This window comes from Amblyraja radiata, chromosome 37, assembly GCF_010909765.2.
Source record: "Amblyraja radiata isolate CabotCenter1 chromosome 37, sAmbRad1.1.pri, whole genome shotgun sequence".
NCBI lineage: Eukaryota > Metazoa > Chordata > Chondrichthyes > Rajiformes > Rajidae > Amblyraja > Amblyraja radiata.
The window spans coordinates 556,149-577,344 of NC_045992.1; the positions used below are offsets into that span (position 1 = coordinate 556,149).

Consider the following 21,196-nt stretch of genomic DNA (forward strand, 5'->3'; position numbering starts at 1 on the left):
TGGATATGATGGTGGATATGCATGTGGATATTCGTGGAATGGAGGGATAACGATCACATGCAGGCAGATCAGAGTTGACCTGGACATTGTGTTGATTCTGGTGTTTACCGAGTACTATGTCACATATGTGTTGTGCTGCTGCAGTAAGAATGCCAGTGTTCTGTTTCAGGACCTATGACAATAAAACACTCTTGACTCTTAATGTTTGGCTCAGACAAAGTGAGCCGAGAGGCCTGTTCCTGTGCTGTACTGTTCTATGTTCTACATTACTGAAATGGGTTTGGGTTACTGGGTCATGTTCTCTCACCTGTTGATGTTCCATGTAGGGAAGAGACATATTGTGTTGTGGAAGTACCATATGCAGAATGTGTACACAGCCTGGCCACGAAGCATAATCGTGTCACAATATTCAAGTCATTTCTTAACCAATGAATTGCGCAGTTTAAGGTAACAATGCATCAAAACAAAACAGCAAAGGTAGGAACGACTCAAGCGGGATCTGTTTCCCGTTGTGGACGTGGTCGCTGTCGTTGGAGCACCAGGGCAGAGACGGTTCCAAGGGGCTGGTGTCAGAGACCAGAGGCAGCCGGACCCGACATCACTGAAGATAGACAGAAAGTTAGAGTAACTCGGCGGGACAGGCCGCATTTTGAGAGAAGGGGTGGGTGACGTTTCGAGTTGAGACCCTTCTTCAGACTGAGTCAGTAGAAACACGCCAACCCTCTGGCAAATGACTCTGTGTCAACAATGGCGTTAGTTTTGATGGAGTAAATTGATCAATAATATTGTTATTGAATTATATATAATATGTAAAGTGCCTGACCACGAGGGATCTTCTTCAAATAGAGACTTATCGTGAACAACGTCATCCTCGGGTTGAAAGCTGCTGATTGTCCTTCCATAAACTCGGGTACTGTTCCACCCCCTCCCCCCTCCCCCACTGCGGACACTGGACCTTCTCCCCGAGCCACGTCGCTGATACACGCAGTGTCTGGGCTGAGTCACAAGGGTCAAGAAAACTCCCACCGAATGTGGCGCGGGTGAATTGGTCACAACCCACCCAGGAAAAGCAACACGGAAGAAGTCTGGAGAAGGATCCCCCAGCGTGAGGTTACCCCCACTGCCAGCCGCTCTAATACACGCGGCAGCGTGAGGGAGAGTGTGGAGAAGGGCATGGCATCGTTTAATACAGTGGCGGGGCGGGGGAAATCATTCTCTCTGATATTTAATACAAAAGGCAAAATGTCCTCTGTCCGTTCCCTCCACAGGTGCTGCCTGACCCGCTGAGTTTCTCCAGCACTTTGTGTGTTGAAATAAGCGGCAAGGTGGTTCAGCGGTAGAGTTGTTGACGGAGACCCGGGTTCGATCCCGACTACGGGCGCTGTCTGTATGGAGTTTGTTCTTTCTCCCCGTCACCTGCGTGGGTCCCCCCACACTCCAAAGACGTGTAGGTTTGCAGGTTAATTGACTTGGGGTTGTATACATGGTATAAGTGTAAGAAGGAACTGCAGATGCTGGTTTAAACCGAAGATAGACATAAAAACTGGAGTGACTCAGCGGGACAGGCAGCATCTCTGGAGAAGGGTCTCGACCCGAAACGTCACCAATTCCTTCTCTTAATGCAAGTGCAGCCAGGGCAAGGTGGGTGGTTGGAGAATTGGGATCCTTTGGAAATCTGGACTCATTTACTTAAACAAAAACACTTTAGTGGTTGTCACTCGCGAGTCGAGGCGACCGGCGGAAACTGCCGGCAATGGCGGCGGCCGCCACTAGATGGGGGTGTTGGGCAGCACCGTGCGGCGTCTGATGCCCACAACACCAATAACTTCAGATGGACACAAAATGCTGGAGTAACTCAGCGGGACAGGCAGCATCTATGGAGAGAAGGAATTGGTTACGTTTAGGGTCGAGACCCTTCTTCAGACTGGTTAGGGATAAGGGAAACGAGAGATATAGACGATGATGTAGAGAGATAAAGAACAATAAATGAAAGATATGCAACAAGGTCACGACGATAAAGGACGCAGGCCATTGTTAGCTGTTTGTTGGGTGAAAGCAAGAAGCTGGTGCGACTTGGGTGGGGGAGGGATAGAGAGAGAGAATGCCAGGGCTACTTGACGTGAGAGAAATCAGTATTCATACCACTGGGCTGTAAGCTGCCCCAGCGAAATATGAGATGCTGTTCCTCCAATTTGCGTTTAGCCTCACTCTGCAACGGAGGCAATAACTTCTGACCCGTTACCTGCATCTAAAATAACCCATTTAAAGCATTAAACTGTGTAACAATCCAAATGACCAGCTATATTTTCCACGGAGTAAAGGCCCTGATGTGCACTCGTATTTTTTTCCCAATAAAAACATCAAACAGGCACCTGGATCTGTTGACGGTTCCTCTAAACTCAGAGTGAAAGAGGGGAACATGAATTTTCCCCCCAATAATCGTCTCCAGTCTTTACAACAAATATCCTCTCACTTTTAAAACCACTTCTGTATTCAAAATCATAAAAAATAAATAAATAGTTCTGCAGATTAACGAGACGCAGTGGTTTTCAAAACGCAAAGTGCAGGAGGAACTCAACGCGTCGGGCAGCATCTGTGGATGGAATGTACAGGTGATGTTTAGGGTCGGGACCTTTCCTCAGACTGTCCGTTCCCCCGACCCCTGGACTCCCCTGTCACGGTGTTTTTCAGCAGCCTCTGTCTCTCCGCGCCTGACATTTTCGTTTAATTTAGTCACAGCGCGGAAACAGAGTCCGCGCCGACCAACGATCCCTGTACGTTAACACTGCCCTACACACACTAGATACAATGTTATATTTTTTTACCGAAGCTAATTAACCTACACATTTACACATCTTTGGAGTGTGGGAGGAAACCGGAGCACCCGGAGAAAACCCACGCAGGCACGGGGAGAACGTACAAACCCCGTACAGACAGCACCCGTAGTCGGGATCGAACCCGGGTCTCTGGCGCTGTGAGGCAGCAACTCTACCCACTGCGCCACCCCGAATAGGAAGGAAACCACGAACCGAGTTCAGGAACCGGAGAAAAATACACGGGGCGATGTCGGTCACGACAGCCAACATTGGTGATCGCGACGCGCAAACACTTAGCAAATAGATATGTTACGTTTTTTAAATTTCCCTTAATGCCACTAAAGTAATTTGAACCGTATTTAAGACCATGGCAGGCAAGGTAAACTTGTTAGAGGCCGCCGTGCGCGCTCATTGAACGCCAGACCTGCTCTCTCCACATCTCCCCCACATCAAGGAAGAGCTTCAAGAAAGTCCCAAACCTTTGAGAAGAGAAACATCCAACTCAAGTAAACCGCGAAGTTGCACGGTGTATCTCGGCAGCGGCCCCGATCGACATCCGTTCCATCCCAAGGGTGAAGCGCCGGCGTTGTGTTCATTCGCGGCCCGTCCCCGCCGCTCTCGGGACCCGCCGTTCGGCCGCTAATCGCCTCCGTCTCCTGGAGCCGCACTCGCCTCTAACGCGTGCGGCAAATCATTGTTGTTTTTCCTGGGGAACTTTGCTATTCATTATTAAAATGGAGTTAGAAAAAGAAACGAAAGTTTATTGAAGATCAATGTACAAAACGTAGAATCCTCCTGACTTCTGTACAAGAAACCTGTACACTATTTAAGAAAATGTAAACAATTCTTAACATATTTAAATGCACTTAAAATATATATTTAATATTGGTAAACAATTGGCCCGCGGTCGGCCCGTCTGTCGCTCAATAGATTCTGTTGGAAAGCGGATGCTTGGGAACCTCGGGCACCTCTCCGCCGCTCGGGCTTCACCCCGCCGCCGCTACCGGCCATCCGGGCCCGGGCTAATCGCTGTGCCGAGAGGGGACAAACTGGAGGAAGGTCGGGACCTGGAGCTTCGTCTGTCCACTCCCTCCCCTGGAGTTCTCCGCCACTTTGTGCCTGGTTCGGGGTCGCGGTCTGCGGCGCGGCGGCCGGTGAAGCCGCCCCCACATTCACGTTGGGGAACCGCTGGAGCTCCAAGGGAAAAATGTTGTCCGTGGAACAAGTGGAGCTGGAGACACGGCGGCGTCGGTCCGCGCGTCTCACGGTGGACGTGTTTTTGTGCTGAATTGAGCTTTTTTGAGGTGACTGTCTCGGCGAGAGGCGAGGCGAGGGTCCGCTCTGAACCTATTGTCGACAGGCGAGGCGAGGCGGACAGGCCGTGTCTCCGCTCTCCACGGGCGGGCGGGCCGTTGTCCGGGGCCCCCGCGGTGTCCAAGGGCTCTAAGATAAATAATACATGCCGTACGTGACGGGGGCAGTGAAGAGTCCGGGGATTGGCAGCGCCGGCCGCTGGAAGTGGGTGGTCGGTCCGTAGAGCGAGGGGCCGGTGAGATGCGGCCCCAGGTGAAAGGGGAGGCCGAAGGAAGGCAGGAGCGGCTTGGCGGACAGTTTGAGTTTCTCCAGCTCGGCCTCTTGAAGCCGCTTGGCCTTGGCCCGCCGGTTCTGGAACCAAATCTTCACCTGAGTCTCGGTGAGGTTGAGCGAGCTGGAGAACTCGGCTCTCTCGGCGATCGACAGGTATTGTTTGTGGCGGAACTTGCGCTCCAACGACAACAGCTGCGACGTGGTGAAGGGTGTCCTCGGCTTCCTGTTGTTTTTGTGTTTGCGCAGCGCGCATGGGGCCGGACTGGCCGCTCCTGCAACCACACACAGTCATACAGTTAGTCACAAATGCTGCAGTAACTCAGCGGCAACTCAGGGGAGAAGGAATGGGCGACGTTTCAGGTCGAGACCCTCCTTCAGACTGAGTGATAAAACCCCTCTCTCGGCGTGCGGCTGACAGCACCCGGAGGAAACCCACGCGGTCACAGGGAGAACGTGCAAACTCCACACAGACAGCGCCGGAGGTCAGGATCGAACCCGGTTCTCTGGTGGTGTGAGGCAACTGCTCCACCGCTGAGCCTTTCTTTGACTAAACAGGGTTCAAGGATGTGACGACCTGCCGGATTCTGGGGTGAATCAGTCTCGCCATGGGGGAGTTGTCCGCGCGGAGAGACTCAGTGGGTCGGGAAGGAATGTACAGACGGTTCAGGTCAGGGTCAGACTATATCCCCTCCACAGATGCTGCCTGACCCGCAACATCTGCAGTTCTGATATCTCCGGGTTTAAACTTTCGCAGTAATGTTTGGCGGCCGCTGGATGTTGAGGTCTGTGGGCGGTGGCGACTTTAACTAGTTATATCTCTTTATCCCCCCCCCCCCAGAAATTTTGTCCACCTCGGGTGACTAAACCAACGGATAAAAAGCATTCCGTTGGAGTTCGCGGTCTCTCGCTGGGAGCTTTTCGTGTCTGCGCAGGTAAGTGTTGAACTTTCCCACGAAAGTTCCACATCTCGGCCCGTGCAGCGGGTTGTGCATCTGTGGCGGCGCCGCCAGGTAATGTCGCCGACTGATGCCGGTAGGTGATAGGATGGGGGCTCGGGGATAGGGTGGGGGCTCTCAGGCGGGTTGTCTCCCCTTAGGCAGCTGCCTCCCCCCCCACTGACTTCACACCCGATCACACCCACCGGGGCCGGAGCAGAACGAGCTTCCGAGCGGAACACAACACGCGCCGTCTCCCCCCTCCATCCCCCCCCCCTCCCCCCACAACTTATCTCTTCCCCTCATCCCTCACCCCACAAACCCTCTCTCTCCCCCCCCCCCCCATCCCACCCCCAACCCCAACCCCAACCCTCTCCCAGTAGCCGGTCGCCGCCGCCCGCAGACAACACTTACTCGGCGAGGGCGAGTAGGCAGCGTCCGAGGCCCAGGCCAGCTCTTCCTTGTCGGTGGGACTGTCCGCTCGGCGCGGTGCCGGGTCGTCGGCTCCGGGTTCCGAGTGCCGTTTGTTCGGGTGTTCAGTCCGGGAGCAGGGTTGTTCAGTGGTGAGGGTGGGCTGCGCGGGGGGGTCGCAGGGAGGGTCAGCTGTCCGGCTGGGCTTCCGATCAGAGATCAACGACTCGACGCTGAACGGGAGGCTGGCTGCCCGCCACCCCTTGGTGTCCGCCGGCCCGTTCCCTGGCGCTTCCCAGCCCGTCTCCCTCTCCTTGGTGTCCCCGGGCAGGGAGCCCGCCAGAGTATTCATCATCCGAGAACAAGGGGCCATGCACCCGGGAACCGCGCCGCGCCTCCGCCACTTAGTCCGTACCCCGGGACATGGCTCATCCAACACACGGTCTCCAAGACGCCACCTTCGCCGCCCAACTTTCCCAACTCGCAGCCCAGCCGCTCGCTTTAAACCTCTCGCCCCCTTCCTGTCACCGCGACCGCTCCAATCAGCTGGCCCGCTCGGCTTGTGACGACCAAGGCGCCGCCCCGATCGCCAGGCCGAGTCTAACCAGGAACAATGATGATGTTGAAAGGGCCGGCAGTTCATCAAAGTCCCGGTTACAGATAGCCCCGGGCTGCAGACCCGCACTAACGCTATTCAACTGTACGGGAACCTCTAGCGGGCCAGACTGCCCTGCCCGGTACAGGCACTCGCTCTGGGAGTTTAAACCCCATCTGTATCAGAACGCGTGCATTCGCTGCATTCTTTCACTGGATGTGATCGCTCTTACTCCCCCCTCCCTCTCTCTCTCTCTCTCTCTCTCACACACACACACACACACACACACACACACACACACACACACACACACACACACACACACACACACGCGCGCGCGCGCGCACTCACACATACACACACACACACACACACGCACACATAGACACGCGCACTCACTCACACACACACACACACAGACACACACACACACAGATACACGCACGCATTCACAGACACACACACACACACACACACACACACAGACAGACAGACACACGCACTCACACACACACACACACACACACACACACACACACACACACCTCCCCACACACACACACACCTCCCTACACACACACGCACACACACACACACACACACACACACACACACACACACACACACACACACACACACACCTCCCTACACACACACACACACACACACACACACACCTACCTCCCTACACACACACACACACACACACACACACCCCTCCACACACACACACACACACACACACACACACACACACACACACACACACACACACACACACACACACACACACACACACACACACACACACACTGCCCAGGGTTCCAATTAAAAGCTACACCAATCCTTCATGATAAGTGGAGGTATTTACTAGGCAGACGAGTGATGTTATGGAAGGCGCCGGCGCGGCCGGATCAATCAGTCGAGCGATGTCAGGGAGACGAGGCAACAGTTAACTCAACTGCACCAATTGTCCTCAAAACTTCCCCGTCTCCTGGTCTTTCTCTGATCACTCTCACCCTGTGGCTGCGAGACATTCCCTCCACAACAAGTATAATTTTAAAGGCTTCCAGCAGCGCACACATCATCATTTATAAATCACCCACATTCGGCACGGAAGTAGCATTTGCAGTTTATCCATCACGGTATCCCCGCGACCCCGGCGATTAAAGATCCGAGGAGGTGCCTTTTTGATCTGGAGAACGTCTTAAAATGTCTACTGCACTCGGCTCCCCTTTATTGTTCAACCCAGAATAAAACCCGTGGGGAAACTAGCAGCGGCCCAGAGTGTCGGTCGGCTTGGTTTCTCAATCAGAAGAAAACTCGGCGATAAGGTATACATTCCCACGTAATTTACACCGTTAACGTCTCGCTTCCCCGGTCCCGGTGAGGACTCGCGGCAAACCCCCGGTTCCTGTTGCCCGAGGAAGGCGCCTGCACTTCACGGGCACCCACACTGTGCACCGTGGCGGTTCCTCGGCCCAGAATATTGGGAAGCTTCACCCTCCCCCTCCATCTCTCCCTCCCAACCCTTGCCCGACAGCGCGACGCCTCACACGGGCGGGATGCCAGTGTTAAGAGTTCGGGACCGGGCCTCGCGAGGTATCTTCAGTGATTGGCCATGATGTTATTCCTCTGTGGCCGCTGCATCAACTAGAAAACTTATTTTAATTAACTTTCGGGGCAACTTTACTGAGCAGCACATCCTTGCAACCGTGTGTATGTGTGTGTGTGGGGGGTGTGGGGGGGGGGGGGGGGTGGCGATGTGGGGTTCACGGCCAGTGGGGCTGCCGCTTCTGACCCGCGTGTCGGCGAATAGGGAGAAACATGTGGATTGTTGGGAACTCTCATCCGCACCGCCATCAGAACACGTTGAGCTGAATCAGTCCAGGCGCTCCCTGAGCGAACACGGAGCAATTGGAGTAAAATTCACTTCCCAAATGAAACGGAGAGCTGACGAATTGTTCTTGAAACATAATCCATAAATGTCAAAAACAAGTTTTTCACTGCAACAGATGTCGGAATTATAAAACACGGCGACATGTTATTGTTGCAACATTTAGCATCAGATATAGTTACACTGGAATAAAATCAAACCGTGTCTATTCCGTTTCGCTACAGACTGAACGAGCCGCATTGTACAACGGCGGAACCGTGACAAGAATATTTAGACATCTTCAAATCATTTTGGTAAAACTTGCAGCGTGTTAGTTTGAACGCCATCTCGCTACAAAAGGCCGCTTGGGGATTTGGTTGTGAAGGCCAACATTCACGGGCTCGGTAATTGCGAATATGTGTTTTAGGTTCGGCATCATTCTACTGGAATGTTTATAAGGAAATAATTTCACAGCGTTTGCCTCGCACATGCAACAATAAAGCGACTTTAAACCATTAAATTCCGTTTTTTCCCCTTGCCGCTTGTGAGTTTTTGGAGACTTTGTGGGGAAGACGATAGTGCAGAATATTTGCCTCGCGTCTAGGCATGTTGAACTGATTCCGATCGGGCGGACTCAGCTAACCTGACAATCAGAACCTTCAAAGCGAGTTTTATCCGTTTTATTGTAAAAAGCCGAAAGTGGCCGTTTCTGGGTTAGTAAATATTCTTCAAGGGGAAATAAAACTGTCACTATAAATTAACATGTAACATTAGGATGACGTGAAAACACAATTAAAACCACATTCTGCAATAATTACTCATCTTCCAACCCTCTCGTTGCCGGCCCGAGGTGACTCGCATTTGCAGTTAGTCCCGCCGCTCAAACCCCCCTCCCTATCTCACCCTGAAATTATTCCTTGGTGAAGTTACTTTTTCTGATCGAAAGCTGCGAGTTTCTGCGATGCTCGATAGGAAAAAGCGAAGTAAAAGTCTTGGAGGATTATTTATTTCTTGAATTATGTTTATGTTGCCTGTATCTGTGAAACGTCCAGTTTCAAATGTTTGTTAAACCTGCATTTAGTTGTAAAATATTACAGACCCCACACAAATAACTCTTGAAGGCCCCATCTCAATATCTTAAATACATCGATTTTAATTTCTCCCGCTGGCTGACTTATTTCTCGTGAATGTGTGTGATTTTACAACATCTGAACCACACATTTCCCGGGACCTGTCGGTGTGGGGATAACCGGGCCCGGGTTGTCGATGGATACAGTGACTTGTGTGGACGTAGCCCTCACACCAGACACGGTCACACACACACATAGGCAGACGGGGCTGTGCGGGAACGTTACTCTGTGTTTTTTGCAGCAAGCGAAGACAAATTACAGACCAATCAATTGATCGTTAGTTGAGTTAAACTCGATTAGCTGGAGTGCTGCTTAAATTGCCGGGTGTTTGGATGATTAATTTACCGGTTCATCAACATGTGAACTTATGTTTTTGGGTTCATTTGGGAACTGATCGAATTAATTGAGTCATCGGACATTCAGAAATGCCCGCGATTACCGGCGCGCCCCGGCCGACGGACGGCGTGTGGACCGGAGTCGCCGCTGCCGCCGCTGCCGCTCACGGCCGGTGGAGAACGGCGGTACCGAATACAGCCTTTTGCTGCACCCCGCCCGTGTATTGTAACGGGCACTGACCGATGCCCGCAAAGAGTGAGAAGGAAGAAATGTGAAACAGTTTTGAGCGGAAGGCGAGAGATAACACAACATCCCCGGGCACCGGGCACCGATTCATTCATCGGAGACGCGCGGTTATTTGTTGTGTAAAAAGCCTGAAAGATCCGAACCCCAACGCAAACTGCTCGCCCGTCTCATCATCTGCTACATCTGCATCATCTACAAACCCAAACCCTGACCTGCACCAGCATAAGGGAAACTAAAGAACAACATCAAAGATGTCTAACTTCACCTCCCAAACCGGACACAACCAACATACATACACCCGCCTCAACACTGCATTTCGTTGTCTCTGTACTGTACACTGCACAATGACAATAACGTTGAATCTGAATCTGAATCTGAACGGAGAGACGCGGTTCTTTAAACTGCTTGCCGTGGTATTTATAAAGAAACGATTTTATGAAATTGATTCCGGAAATCTCTCTCCCAACACCACGAGCTCCGAGAGGGAGTAGAATAAACGGCAATCTCCACGCAGGGGTCATAGCCCATGAGGCCACCCAGCCCATCGCGGTGGCATATTGGGCTAGTACCATGTGCCTGCATTTGACCCACCTCCCACTAAACCCTAGGTACACAAAAAAAGCTGGAGAAACTCAGCGAGTGCAGCAGCATCTATGGAGCGAAGGAAAAAGGCAACGTTTCGGGCCGAAACCCTTCTTCAGACGGGTTTCCCTCCAAACCCTCCCTGCCCACATATCTATGCAAATATCTTTTAAACATCGTTGTTGTTGACATCGAAGATAGAAACAAAAAGTTGGTCTGAAGAAGGGTCTCGACCCGAAACGTCACTTATTCCTTCTCTCCAGAGACGCTGCCTGTCCCGCTGAGTTACTCCAGCATTTTGTGTCCACCTTCTGTTTAAACCAGCATCGGCAGTTCCTTCCTACACGTGTACATATCTAAGCGAGACACTGTTTATTGGCCTTGATGTAACTGCGCTTCATATGTCCATGTTAATCATACACGCTGTTTGTTGGCGCTGCGCGGCGCGGCGACACGGGAGCAGGCGGCGAGACTCCCTGGGACCATCATTGTACATTAACACATTAATTCAGCCCAGTCTAATTACACTTCTTTCACATACTGTTAATTTTAAGTGGAACCAGGCAGAGAGGAATTATATTGTGAACATGTGCAGCGGGACCGGCTTTAATTCCCAACGTGAGGGGAGAGGGGGAAGGACAGGGGCTGCGTTTACTCCTGGTTCCGGCGCCGCCCGCTTCAATGTTCAGTGAGACACCACCATCCCCCCCACCCCCCAATCTACGCCCTCTCTCCCCAACCCCCCCATCTACGCCCCCTCACCCCTCTCTCTTCACAACCCTCTATTTCCCCACCCCCCTTCTACGCCTCCCTTTCCCCTCTCTCCCCCACCCTTCATCTACGCCGCCCTTTCCCCACTCTCTCCACAACCCTCTCTCCCCTCTCCCCCTTCTCCATCTCCCCTCCACTCCCTCCCTCCCATTGCCTGCATTTGGCCCACTGCTGTCCAAATCCTTCCTATCAGTCTGAAAAAGAATCTTCACCCGAAACGTCACTCATTCCTTCTCTCCAGAGCCGGCCATGCCTGTCCGGCTGAGTTACTCCAGCAATTTGTGTCAATCTTTGGTATAGAGTAGCATCTGCAGTTATTTTTCTTTACATATTGTGTAGCTGGGACGTTGGGCGATGTGGGCAAGTTGTTTCCACGCTGTAGGGCTCTATATATATACAATATGGTTCATGCGGAATTGTACACGTGTGGAGCAGGCAGGCACACATGGGGTTGGTCAAACACACGCCTTAACCATATGGGATTGGGGAACAAATTCGCATTAAAGCCATCATGGAGACAATCTTCTTCAACATCAGGATGACAACGTTATAGAGAGACTTTGTTTTCCAGTTTGAATTCAGTTCGCACGTTTTTTCTATGGCAGTTCCTTCGCTTCACCAGCGGAGTGGAATAAGTTGGTCTCCAGACTGCAACAGATAGTTACGTTCACAGCAGAGTCGGGCGCAGTTGGATATCTGCATTGCCTGATGGAACCACTGCCGTTAATTGCACGCTGCCATTAACACCAGCCATTCTTCCTGCTTTAACACCAGGTTTGTTTTTCATGGAGCCTCACTCAATTGAATGGCAGGCAATGCTTTCACTCTAGTATGGAGCTGGCCCAGTCACAATGGGCCGAACGGCCTGTTATCATGTTGTACGTCTCAATCTGCGGAGTGTGTGACTTCCAATGAAAAACGTGTTGTGAGTGGAGTACGTCCCGTCCAGATGTGCAACACAGTTTAGTGCAAGAATTAATTAGCATCGATGAATTATTCCCTGACAGCGATGACTAAAAGCACATGTCCAGTTCTGGCAACGTAACAGCAACAGTGGTGTGAAACACGAACTGAAACGAGGAATACTCAGCGGGCCAGGCAGCATCCATGGAGAGGAAAAGGTCCACAATCATTCTGATGAACATGAGCTGTGCTTCTCTCTGCACAGTTGGGGCAGGTGAATCTAAACATATAAATGACACTTGCACAGGTACACGGATTGGAAAGGTTTAAAGGGATTTGGGCCAAAGATGGGCAAATGAGACTAGCTTAGATGGGGCATATTGGTCAATATACGTAAGAGGGGCCGAACCTCCTGTTCTCCTGCTATCTCTCTGTCTGCGATGTTGCCAGAACGGTTGCGTTTCTAACACCAATAGTTTGCTGCACATTTCTCATTGGTTTCTGGATATATTTGCTGAAGTTATGACGGTGGCTTCCTGTCCTGTCTCTAGTGTTGCAACGATTCTGCATCGATTAACCAACACCTCTTCAAAATGAGTTTAAAGTAAAGGTATCCCGCAATGGGAGTGAGGTGCAGCATTAACACATGCTGTGGGGATGACGCATTGAGGTGACACAGACATGCTAACTCGGCTTTCCCTGATACGCGGACATCCATCTGAGCTTGCCTGTGGTTTGTACCATGTTACCTAAAGTACTGATTAAGTTAAATATGGTTTTACTTTCCGGTAAAGACCTCAGTCATCTTTGATCTTGCTACACAATTCTAAAGTCTGAGAAAGCTGCTTCAACCTGATCAAAGATGTCTCTGATCTGCCTCAGAAGCTGAGAGTGTGGTGTTAGGTGAAGCTGGGCTGGAGCTGAGACCTGCAGTTAAGTACAGAGTGAACTTGACACAACTAATAGAGGATGAAAGCTGTGTGGGTGCTATGAAAAGAATGCATATGTGTGCAATGAAGAAAGCGTGGCGACTGGGAACTCAATTCAGCCGAGGGTTCTCTCTGTCCGAGGTCCCTGGCCGACGCTGCCACCAACTCCGAGACTTGTGGTTGGAAGACTACACTTGTTAACTTCCAAGCCACAAGGTGATGCGTGGCTCCTTTCTTCCTCCTGAAATGATCTCCCGCTACCATTAAACATAACTCTGCTCAGGGCAACCCGAGAGGCGGTATCGGGTTCACAAAGACAGCATTCAGGTAATTAAATTGCAGAACTCGAGCCTGATTGGAGTGGTGGCATTTCCCCGTAACATTCACCATTCAAGATTCAAGATTCAAGAGAGTTTATTGTCATGTGTCCCTGACAGGACAATGGAATTCTTGATTTGCTTCAGCACAACAGAATATAGAAGGCATGAATACAGAACAGATCAGTGTGTCCATATACCATTGTATAAATATATACACACATGAATAAATAAACTAGCGTCATGGAGTCACATAGCGTGGAAAGAGACCCTTCGGCCCAACTTGCCTACGCCGACTAATATGTCCCACCTGCCTGCGTTTGGCTCACATCCCTCTAAATATGTCCTATCCATGTACCTGTCTAAATGTTTCTTAAACGTTGTGAAAGTCCCTACCTCAACTACCTCCTCTGGCAGCTCGTTCCATATAACTACCACCCTTTGTGTAAAAACCTTGCCTCTCGCATTCCTATTAAATCTTTTCCCCCTCAACTTAATGCTATATCCCCTGGTTCTTGATTCGCCTACTTTGGGTTTAAAAAAACCTGTGCACTTTCCTCTCGTGACCTTATACACCTCTATAAGATCACCCTTCATCTTCCTACACTCCAAGGAATAAAGTCCTTGCCTGCTCAGTCTCTCCCTATAGCTCATGCCCTCGGCGTCCTGGTAACATCCTCGTACATCCCCTCCGCACCTTTTCCAGTTTACTACAGGCCTCTCCGATGCCTTGTACACTGTAACATGCTCTGCCAACGTCTACACTCACCACTCTGACTGATGAAGTCCAATGTGCCGAAAGCCTTCTTTACCCCCCTGTATATCTGCCTGCATTCTCATGTCCCTGTGCTCTAGCCCCGCCATTGTGTGTAGGCCATGCCCATGCTGAACTTCCCAACAGGCAGCACCTCACCCTTGTTTAAGAAGGAACTGCAGATGCTGGGAAATCAAAGGTAGACAAAAATGCTAGAGAAACTCAGCGGGTGAGGCAGCATCTGTGGAGCGAAGGAAATAGGCAACGGCCTCATACTTCTCTGTATTCAACTCAATTAACCATTTTTCAGCCCAGCTGGTCAACTGATCAAGATCCTGCCGCAATTGTTGACAATCATCTTCGCTATTTACAATGCCATCTACTTTAGTGTAATCTGTAAACTGGCTATTCATGCCTTGTATGTTCTCATCCAAATCATTGATGTAGATGACGAATAGTGATCGACCATGAATATAAAAGGCTCAGGAGAGGAGATCAGCCGTGCTCGAAGTTCGATTGCCTGAATGGCCACCTCCTGCTGTGTGTGAAAGGCCGCAGATAGAGAGTCTCATTCGAGCCAGGAGAGGGACATAGAGAGCACAGTGTGAGGAGAGGGCGGACCCGTCCCAGCTAATGTACCGCATTAACCCAGCACTAGTTATTTGGAGGCCCAGTCCCGCCACAGATGTTCCCAGTAACTCGGTCCTTTCATTGATTGTACGTTGCCAGTGTAGGCCAGGCACCCTTGCACTCACTTCACTAAACCCATTCCCCACTGAACACTGCCCGGTCCATCACGGCATCTACCGGGGTCGCCACCTCAACAAGTTCTGGCCTCATTCTCATGTCATAGGTACAGGAGTCTGAAAACGGTAACGTCCCGGTTCAGGAACAGCCTCTTCCCAACAATCATCCACTATTGAACACCACGAAATACCTCCAAATAAACTCTGATTCATATTCCTATATAACCAGCATCTGCAGTTCTTTCCTCCAAATCATATATATAGTGTGTGCGGAACTGCAGCAGCTGGTTTGCACCGAAGTTAGACACAAAATGCTGAATTAACTCAACGCGACAGGCAGCATCTCTGGAGAAAAGGAATAGGTGATGTCTGTGGTCTTCAGCCAGGCCAATGATGTACGCTGGGCGGGTGGGGTGAACATTGAGCGGATGACCCGGGCGGTAATGCCGCGGGCCGGCGCTCAGGCACCGCATGGATAGCACAGTGCGTGTGTTAGTCCCACAGTCCCGTCTCATCACTCACACATCTCCGCGACACTAGGAGAGAGGAGTGTCGCCGTTTACTTGGTTAGAAATTCAGCAACAGCGATTAATTTTAACCAGAGAGAAGTTTTACCGTTTTTAAAAGTTGAGCTTTAACGCGAGGAAGGTTTAGAAGATTGAGGGGGGATCTTATAGAAACTTACAAAATTCTTAAGGGGTTGGACAGGCTAGATGCAGGAAGATTGTTCCCGATGTTGGGGAAGTCCAAAACAAGGGGTCACAGTTTAAGGATAAGGGGGAAATCTTTTAGGACCGAGATGAGAAAAACATTTTTCACACAGAGAGTGGTGAATCTGTGGAATTCTCTGCCACAGAAGGTAGTTGAGGCCAGTTCATTGGCTATATTTAAAAGAGAGTTAGATGTGGCCCTTGTGGCTAAAGAGATCAGGGGGTATGGAGAGAAGGCAGGTACAGGATACTGAGTTGTATGATCAGCCATGATCATATTGAATGGCGGTGCAGGCTCGAAGGGCCGAATGGCCTACTCCTGCACCTATTTTCTATGTTTCTAAAAGAAAGACGATTGTTTTTAGGTTTAAGAAGGAACTGCAGATGCTGGAAAATCGAAGGTAGACAAAAATGCTGGAGAAACTCAGCGGGTGAGGCAGCATCTATGGAGCGAAGGAAATAGGCAACGTTTCGGGCCGAAACCCTTTTTCAGACTGACGATTGTTTTTATATTTAGTAAACGGTCAGGTTGCAAGCAGAGTCCTGAATGTTACAGACAGTCTGTACTGTCCGAGTCCACGCTCGCTTCATCACCCTGAATCAAAGAGGTGAACAGGGCGATGCTATAATTAGACTGAAGTCTAATACGGAGTCTGAAAGAAGGTGATAAAATGCTTTCCCCTTTACCACTGTGACAGGCGCTTGTGTGATTGTGGGATGGCTTCGCTTTTGGGAGAGAAAGGTCAGAACAAATAGGTGGGCTTGGTTGTGGCCGTGTTACGGCGCGGACCCTTCTCATCCGCGCCCACAATGGGATCCTGAATAAACAAGTATTAAATCTTCTCTTCACAATGAACTGCCCGGCTATGAAAAGGAGTTGGGTTTGGGGAGTAGGTTGTGTGAGCGGCAGAGAGAGAGAGAGAGAGGGAGGGGGGGAGACAGTAAATGTAACTCTGCCTCTGAGCGGAGTTTGAACGCCTTTTGTTGAGGGCTTGTTTAATGGGGCGGAAAATGCAATTGCACTTTCCTCGCTGCGAAAGGCGCGTTGAGGGCATCATAAATTAGCTGCCGTGAGATACTGTCTTTGTGTTGCCGGCGCGGGCCGAGTCCAGCCGCGTCTAAACTGCAGGCGCCCGGAGATAATCACGGGCCGTTTCACTGACTGGGGACAAGCCCCCGGTGATGGCGTCCCGGCACCGTCCACAAGGGGCAAGTAGCCAGCCAGCCGGCCGAGCGGCTTCCGCTTCTCTGCCTCGTCTCTCTGCAGTTTGGCACATGGCTCCTGTCACAGTGGCTCCACATTCAGCCCCATCCCTCGTTCCCATTCGCATCCCACTCGGTGCCCAGGCTCACAGCTGCTCGGCGGCTCCAGACTCCCGCGGCAGGTGAACCCGCGCCGCAGCCACTCGCACTCAAAGCCTCTTTCAGACACTCACTCGGAATGTGACTTTGTTCAGAATGTGACAATGGGCGTCCGCACTCAATATGCAGATTCGCCGCATTCCGCGTTCGCCTCGCCACAGGAAACCGCACGGGCCCGGCCTCAGCGGTCAAAGGTGTGGAGCCAAGCCGGAGCTGCCCCCTCGCCCAGCCCCCTCACCCCACACCCTGCCCCCTCACCCCTCACCCTGCCCCCTCACCCTGTCCCCTCGCCCTGCCCCCTCGCCCTGCCCCCACACCCTGCCCCCTCGCACAGGTCGTTCACCCCCCTCACCCTGCCCCCTCACCCTGCCCCCTCACCCTGCCCCCTCACCCTGCCCCCTCACCCTGCCCCCTCACCCTGCCCTCTCACCCTGCCCCCTCACCCTGCCCCCTCACCCTGCCCTCTCGCCCTGCCCCCTCACCCTGCCCCCTCACCCTGCCCCCTCACCCTGCCCCCTCACCCTGCCCCCTCACCCTGCCCCCTCGCCATGCCCCCTCGCCCTGCCCCCTCACCCTGCCCCCTCGCCCTGCCCCCTCACCCCTCCCCCCTCACCCTGCCCCCTCACCCTGCCCCCTCGCCCTGCCCCCTCACCCCTCACCCCTCACCCTTCCCTATCACCCTGCCCCCTCACCCTTCCCCCTCACCCTGCCCCCTCACCCTGCCCCCTCACCCTGCCCCCTCACCCTGCCCCCTCACCCTGCCCCCTCACCCTGCCCCCTCGCCCGGCCCCCTCGCACAGGTCGCTCACCCCCCTCGCCCTGCCCCCTCACCCCTCACCCTGCCCCCACACCCTGCCCCCTCACCCTGCCCCCTCGCCCTGCCCCCTCACCCTGCCCCCTCGCCCTGCCCCCTCACCCCTCACCCTGCCCCCTCACCCTGCCCCCTCGCCCTGCCCCCTCACCCCTCACCCCTCACCCTGCCCCCTCACTCTGCCCCCTCGCCCTTTACGTTTACAAACCTTCCTGCTTCTAGAGGGATCTTACCACAAACGGACGGAGATGTGGACAGAAGGGTTTAGATGGATATGGGCCAAACGCGGGCAAATAAGACTAGCCAAGTATGCCAACTATGTGGGCATGGGCAAAGTGGGCCGAAGGGCCTGTTTCCATGCTGAAGGACTCAGTAACTTTGTATCCTGGCAATCCTGAGTTTATTTGAAAAAATATGACATAACATTCTTCAGCTCTGGGACAGATTGGGAAGTGATCGTGAAATGTGGTTATTATCTGGAGCTGGATGATGTGGGACTTGCTGTGGTTAATTGGGAACAAATGTTGGACGTGTGGGGAATGTGTGGGTTGGTCACAGGCACAGGGGATTACAGTCAGGAAACAATGATGCAGCTTTATAGGACTTTGGTTAAATCGCATTGGACTTGTGGACGCCCCGGTGCAGAGAGGACGTGGAGGATTTGGAGAGGGCGAGGTTTACCAGAATAATGCGCGAATTAGGGGATATGAGCTACAGGAAGGTTACTGGGAGACCAGATATAAGTCTCCCCTTACTCTCACTACCCCTCACTCCCTATACCCCTCACTCTCTCTACCCCGCACCCTCTCTACCCCTCACTCCCTCTACCCTCACTCTCTCTACCCCGCACCCTCTCTACCTCGCACCCTCTCTACCCCTCACTCTCTCTCCCCCTCTCCGCTCTGTTGGCTGAAGACCCTGTTCCTGTGCTGTTTATGTTCCAATGTTTAACCGTCAGTATGAACACTCCAGAAACACAACTCCCCCGAACCGCAGAGTGAGTGCAGTCGGCAGATGGTGCTGGCTTTGTCCACATGTGGACGCTGGTCCCCTGGAGAGGACGGACTTTACACCTGGCAACAGTCCTCTATCCACCTACCCCTGCCGTATACTATCCACCTGCCCCTTCCTTCCAACAACAGCCCTGGAAACTCTGATCCACTTCCCAATTCCAGAGTGGTGCCTCCTGCCAAACCTGGAATAATGTCGTGGAAAGATCTGCAGATGCTGGTTTAAATCGGTCTAACTGGGGGGGGGGGGGGGGGGGGGGGGGGGTCATATCACTTCATTTGTTTTCTCTTTGGATATTTCCCTGGCTATTTTCTCTCATCTTTACTTCTTTATGTTCAAGGTCAAAGATCAACCACAACAAATCACTGACACCTGGAATCTAGTAAAATAGAACTCCAGGAATTGAGACTGCAGCCTAATGCAGCAAGTGACTTGATTGCAAAAAGGGTTTTGGTTTTTCCATAAACCCGTACCCTGTGAATGTCAGGAATTCTGCTGAGTGGGCTCTTTATTATAATTATAGGTGTGCAATAACAGTTAAGGATTTGCCAGGCGACCGGCTCCAGGCTGTGATTAGTCCGAGAATTGGACCCAGGGAATTATTATGAAGGTATCTAGACAAGCCTCATCGCCAAGGCACGGAAACTGACAGATCAGGTTCTGGTCAATGGGGTTAGCATAAATGGCTACTTGATGGTCGGCATGAACACGTTGGGCCGAAGGGCCTGATTCTGTGCTGTGGAGTCACTTGTGGAGAGGAGAGGGCAGGGAAGCCAACAGAATGAATCCTTGGACACAAGTAACTGCAGTTGCTGGTTTACAAAAAAAAGACACAAAGTGCTGGAGTAACTCAGCGGGCCAGGCAGCATCTCTGGATAACGTGGACAGGTGACTTTTGGTTCAAGACCATTCACGTCCTGCAATAAATGCTGCCTGACCCAATGAGTTACTCCAAACTTTGTGTCATAGAATGAATTCTCTTGTGCTCAGTGTGGGAGACAGATCGGTCTGAGTATCCAAGCGTCTTGCCGGTTGCACAATCCCAACTCTGCCACCAGAGGGAGATGCTGGGCCGATTACAGATGTTGGAGTAACTCAGCGGGACAGGCAGCATCTCTGGAGAGAAGCGATGGGCGAGGTTTCGGGTCGAGACCCTTCTTCAGATTGCCTGACCCAATGCCATTCCTTCTTGCTGAGCTCTGCAGGCCCGACACACATATAAATATACACTAATCAATAATACAATAAATAAATAAATAGCGGTAATGGAGCGATATTATAATCGCTGTATAAAAGCAACATTCTGATAAAACAGTAACTCTCTCCACAGCTTGCCCGCAACCAACACAACACGAACCTCAGCAACTGTGGCCTTCTATGGGCAGTGTCTTTGGCTACATTATGGACTTCAGTTTGGAACTATGATGGTTACCTAGTATATAAAGATATACCACATATCACACAAGATAATCTCCCGGTCACTCTAGAATTGGGGTGTGGAGGGGGGAGGGATGGGGGAGGGGAGGGGAGGTCTATGTGTCACCAAAGGCACGGTCCAGAGAAGTCCCGAGTGACTGAGCTCAGCCAGTGGTTCGGGCGGGGGAAGAGCCGCAGTTGACCGTGTATTGAAACCACTTGGTCTGCGACAGGCAGAAAGGTGTCGACTCCCGCTCAGGGGCTGAGCTGAGCTGAGCAGCGTCGGGGCGGGTGGAGGCGGGTCTGGGCGGGTTGAGGCGGCTCTGGGCGGGTGAGGGGCGGGTCTAGGCGGGTTGAGGCGGGTCTGGGCGAGTGGAGGCGGGTTGAGGCGGGTCTGGGCGGGTGGAGGCGGGTTGAGGAGGTTTGAGGCAGGTCTGGGCGGGTGGGGGGCGGGATGAGGCGGGTCTGGGCGAGTGGAGGGCGGGTTGAGGCGGGTCTGGGCGAGTGGAGGCGGGTTGAGGAGGTTTGAGGCGGGTCTGGGCGGGTGGGGGGCGGGTTGAGGCAGGTCTGGGCGGGTGGAGGCGGGTTGAGGAGGTTTGAGGCGGGTCTGGGCGGGTGGGGGGCGGGTTGAGGCGGGTAGATGCCGGTCGGAGAGCGGCAACATGTGGCAGTGCGGGCGGATTTGGTGATGTTGGGGCCGCAGCCCATGATTAGCTAGGGTTAGTGGGACCATGCCAGAACCAGCGCTATGGCAACAGCAGCTGCCCTACAAAGAGCTGCAAATGCCCGGTGGGAGGCGAAGGAGAGACAAAGTCATATTTTATTTTCATGCAAATAGCTGATGGAAATAGTCAGGGATGAGTTAACAGATCTATAAAATATCTTAGAATTGTTACGTCAGGCTCGAGAGGGAATATCGTTGCCAAAATATAAGCAACTGTAGACCGGTTTA

At 52.2% G+C, this 21,196-nt stretch overlaps 1 protein-coding gene across 1 annotated transcript; it reads right to left on the minus strand.

The window, feature by feature from the left end:
• Window positions 1–3,556: 3,556 nt before the first annotated feature.
• LOC116966387 (homeobox protein MSH-C-like) lies at window positions 3,557–6,560 on the minus strand. The gene is made up of 2 exons (XM_033012590.1): window positions 5,753–6,560; window positions 3,557–4,675 (listed from the first exon to the last, which is right to left on the minus strand). The coding sequence occupies exons 1-2, from the start codon at window positions 6,390–6,392 to the stop codon at window positions 4,260–4,262; spliced, it is 1,056 nt and encodes a 351-aa protein (XP_032868481.1). The 5' UTR covers window positions 6,393–6,560; the 3' UTR covers window positions 3,557–4,259.
• Between the last annotated feature and the right edge of the window lie 14,636 nt (window positions 6,561–21,196).

Excerpts from the sequence above, each read along its gene's own strand:
- LOC116966387 (XM_033012590.1), bottom strand. The coding sequence starts at position 6,392 with ATGAACTGCCGGCCCTTTCAACATCATCATTGTTCCTGGTTAGACTCG. Across the intron at positions 4,676-5,752 it reads TGCCTACTCGCCCTCGCCGA|GAGCGGCCAGTCCGGCCCCA; the intron begins GTAAGTGTTGTC and ends GTGTGGTTGCAG.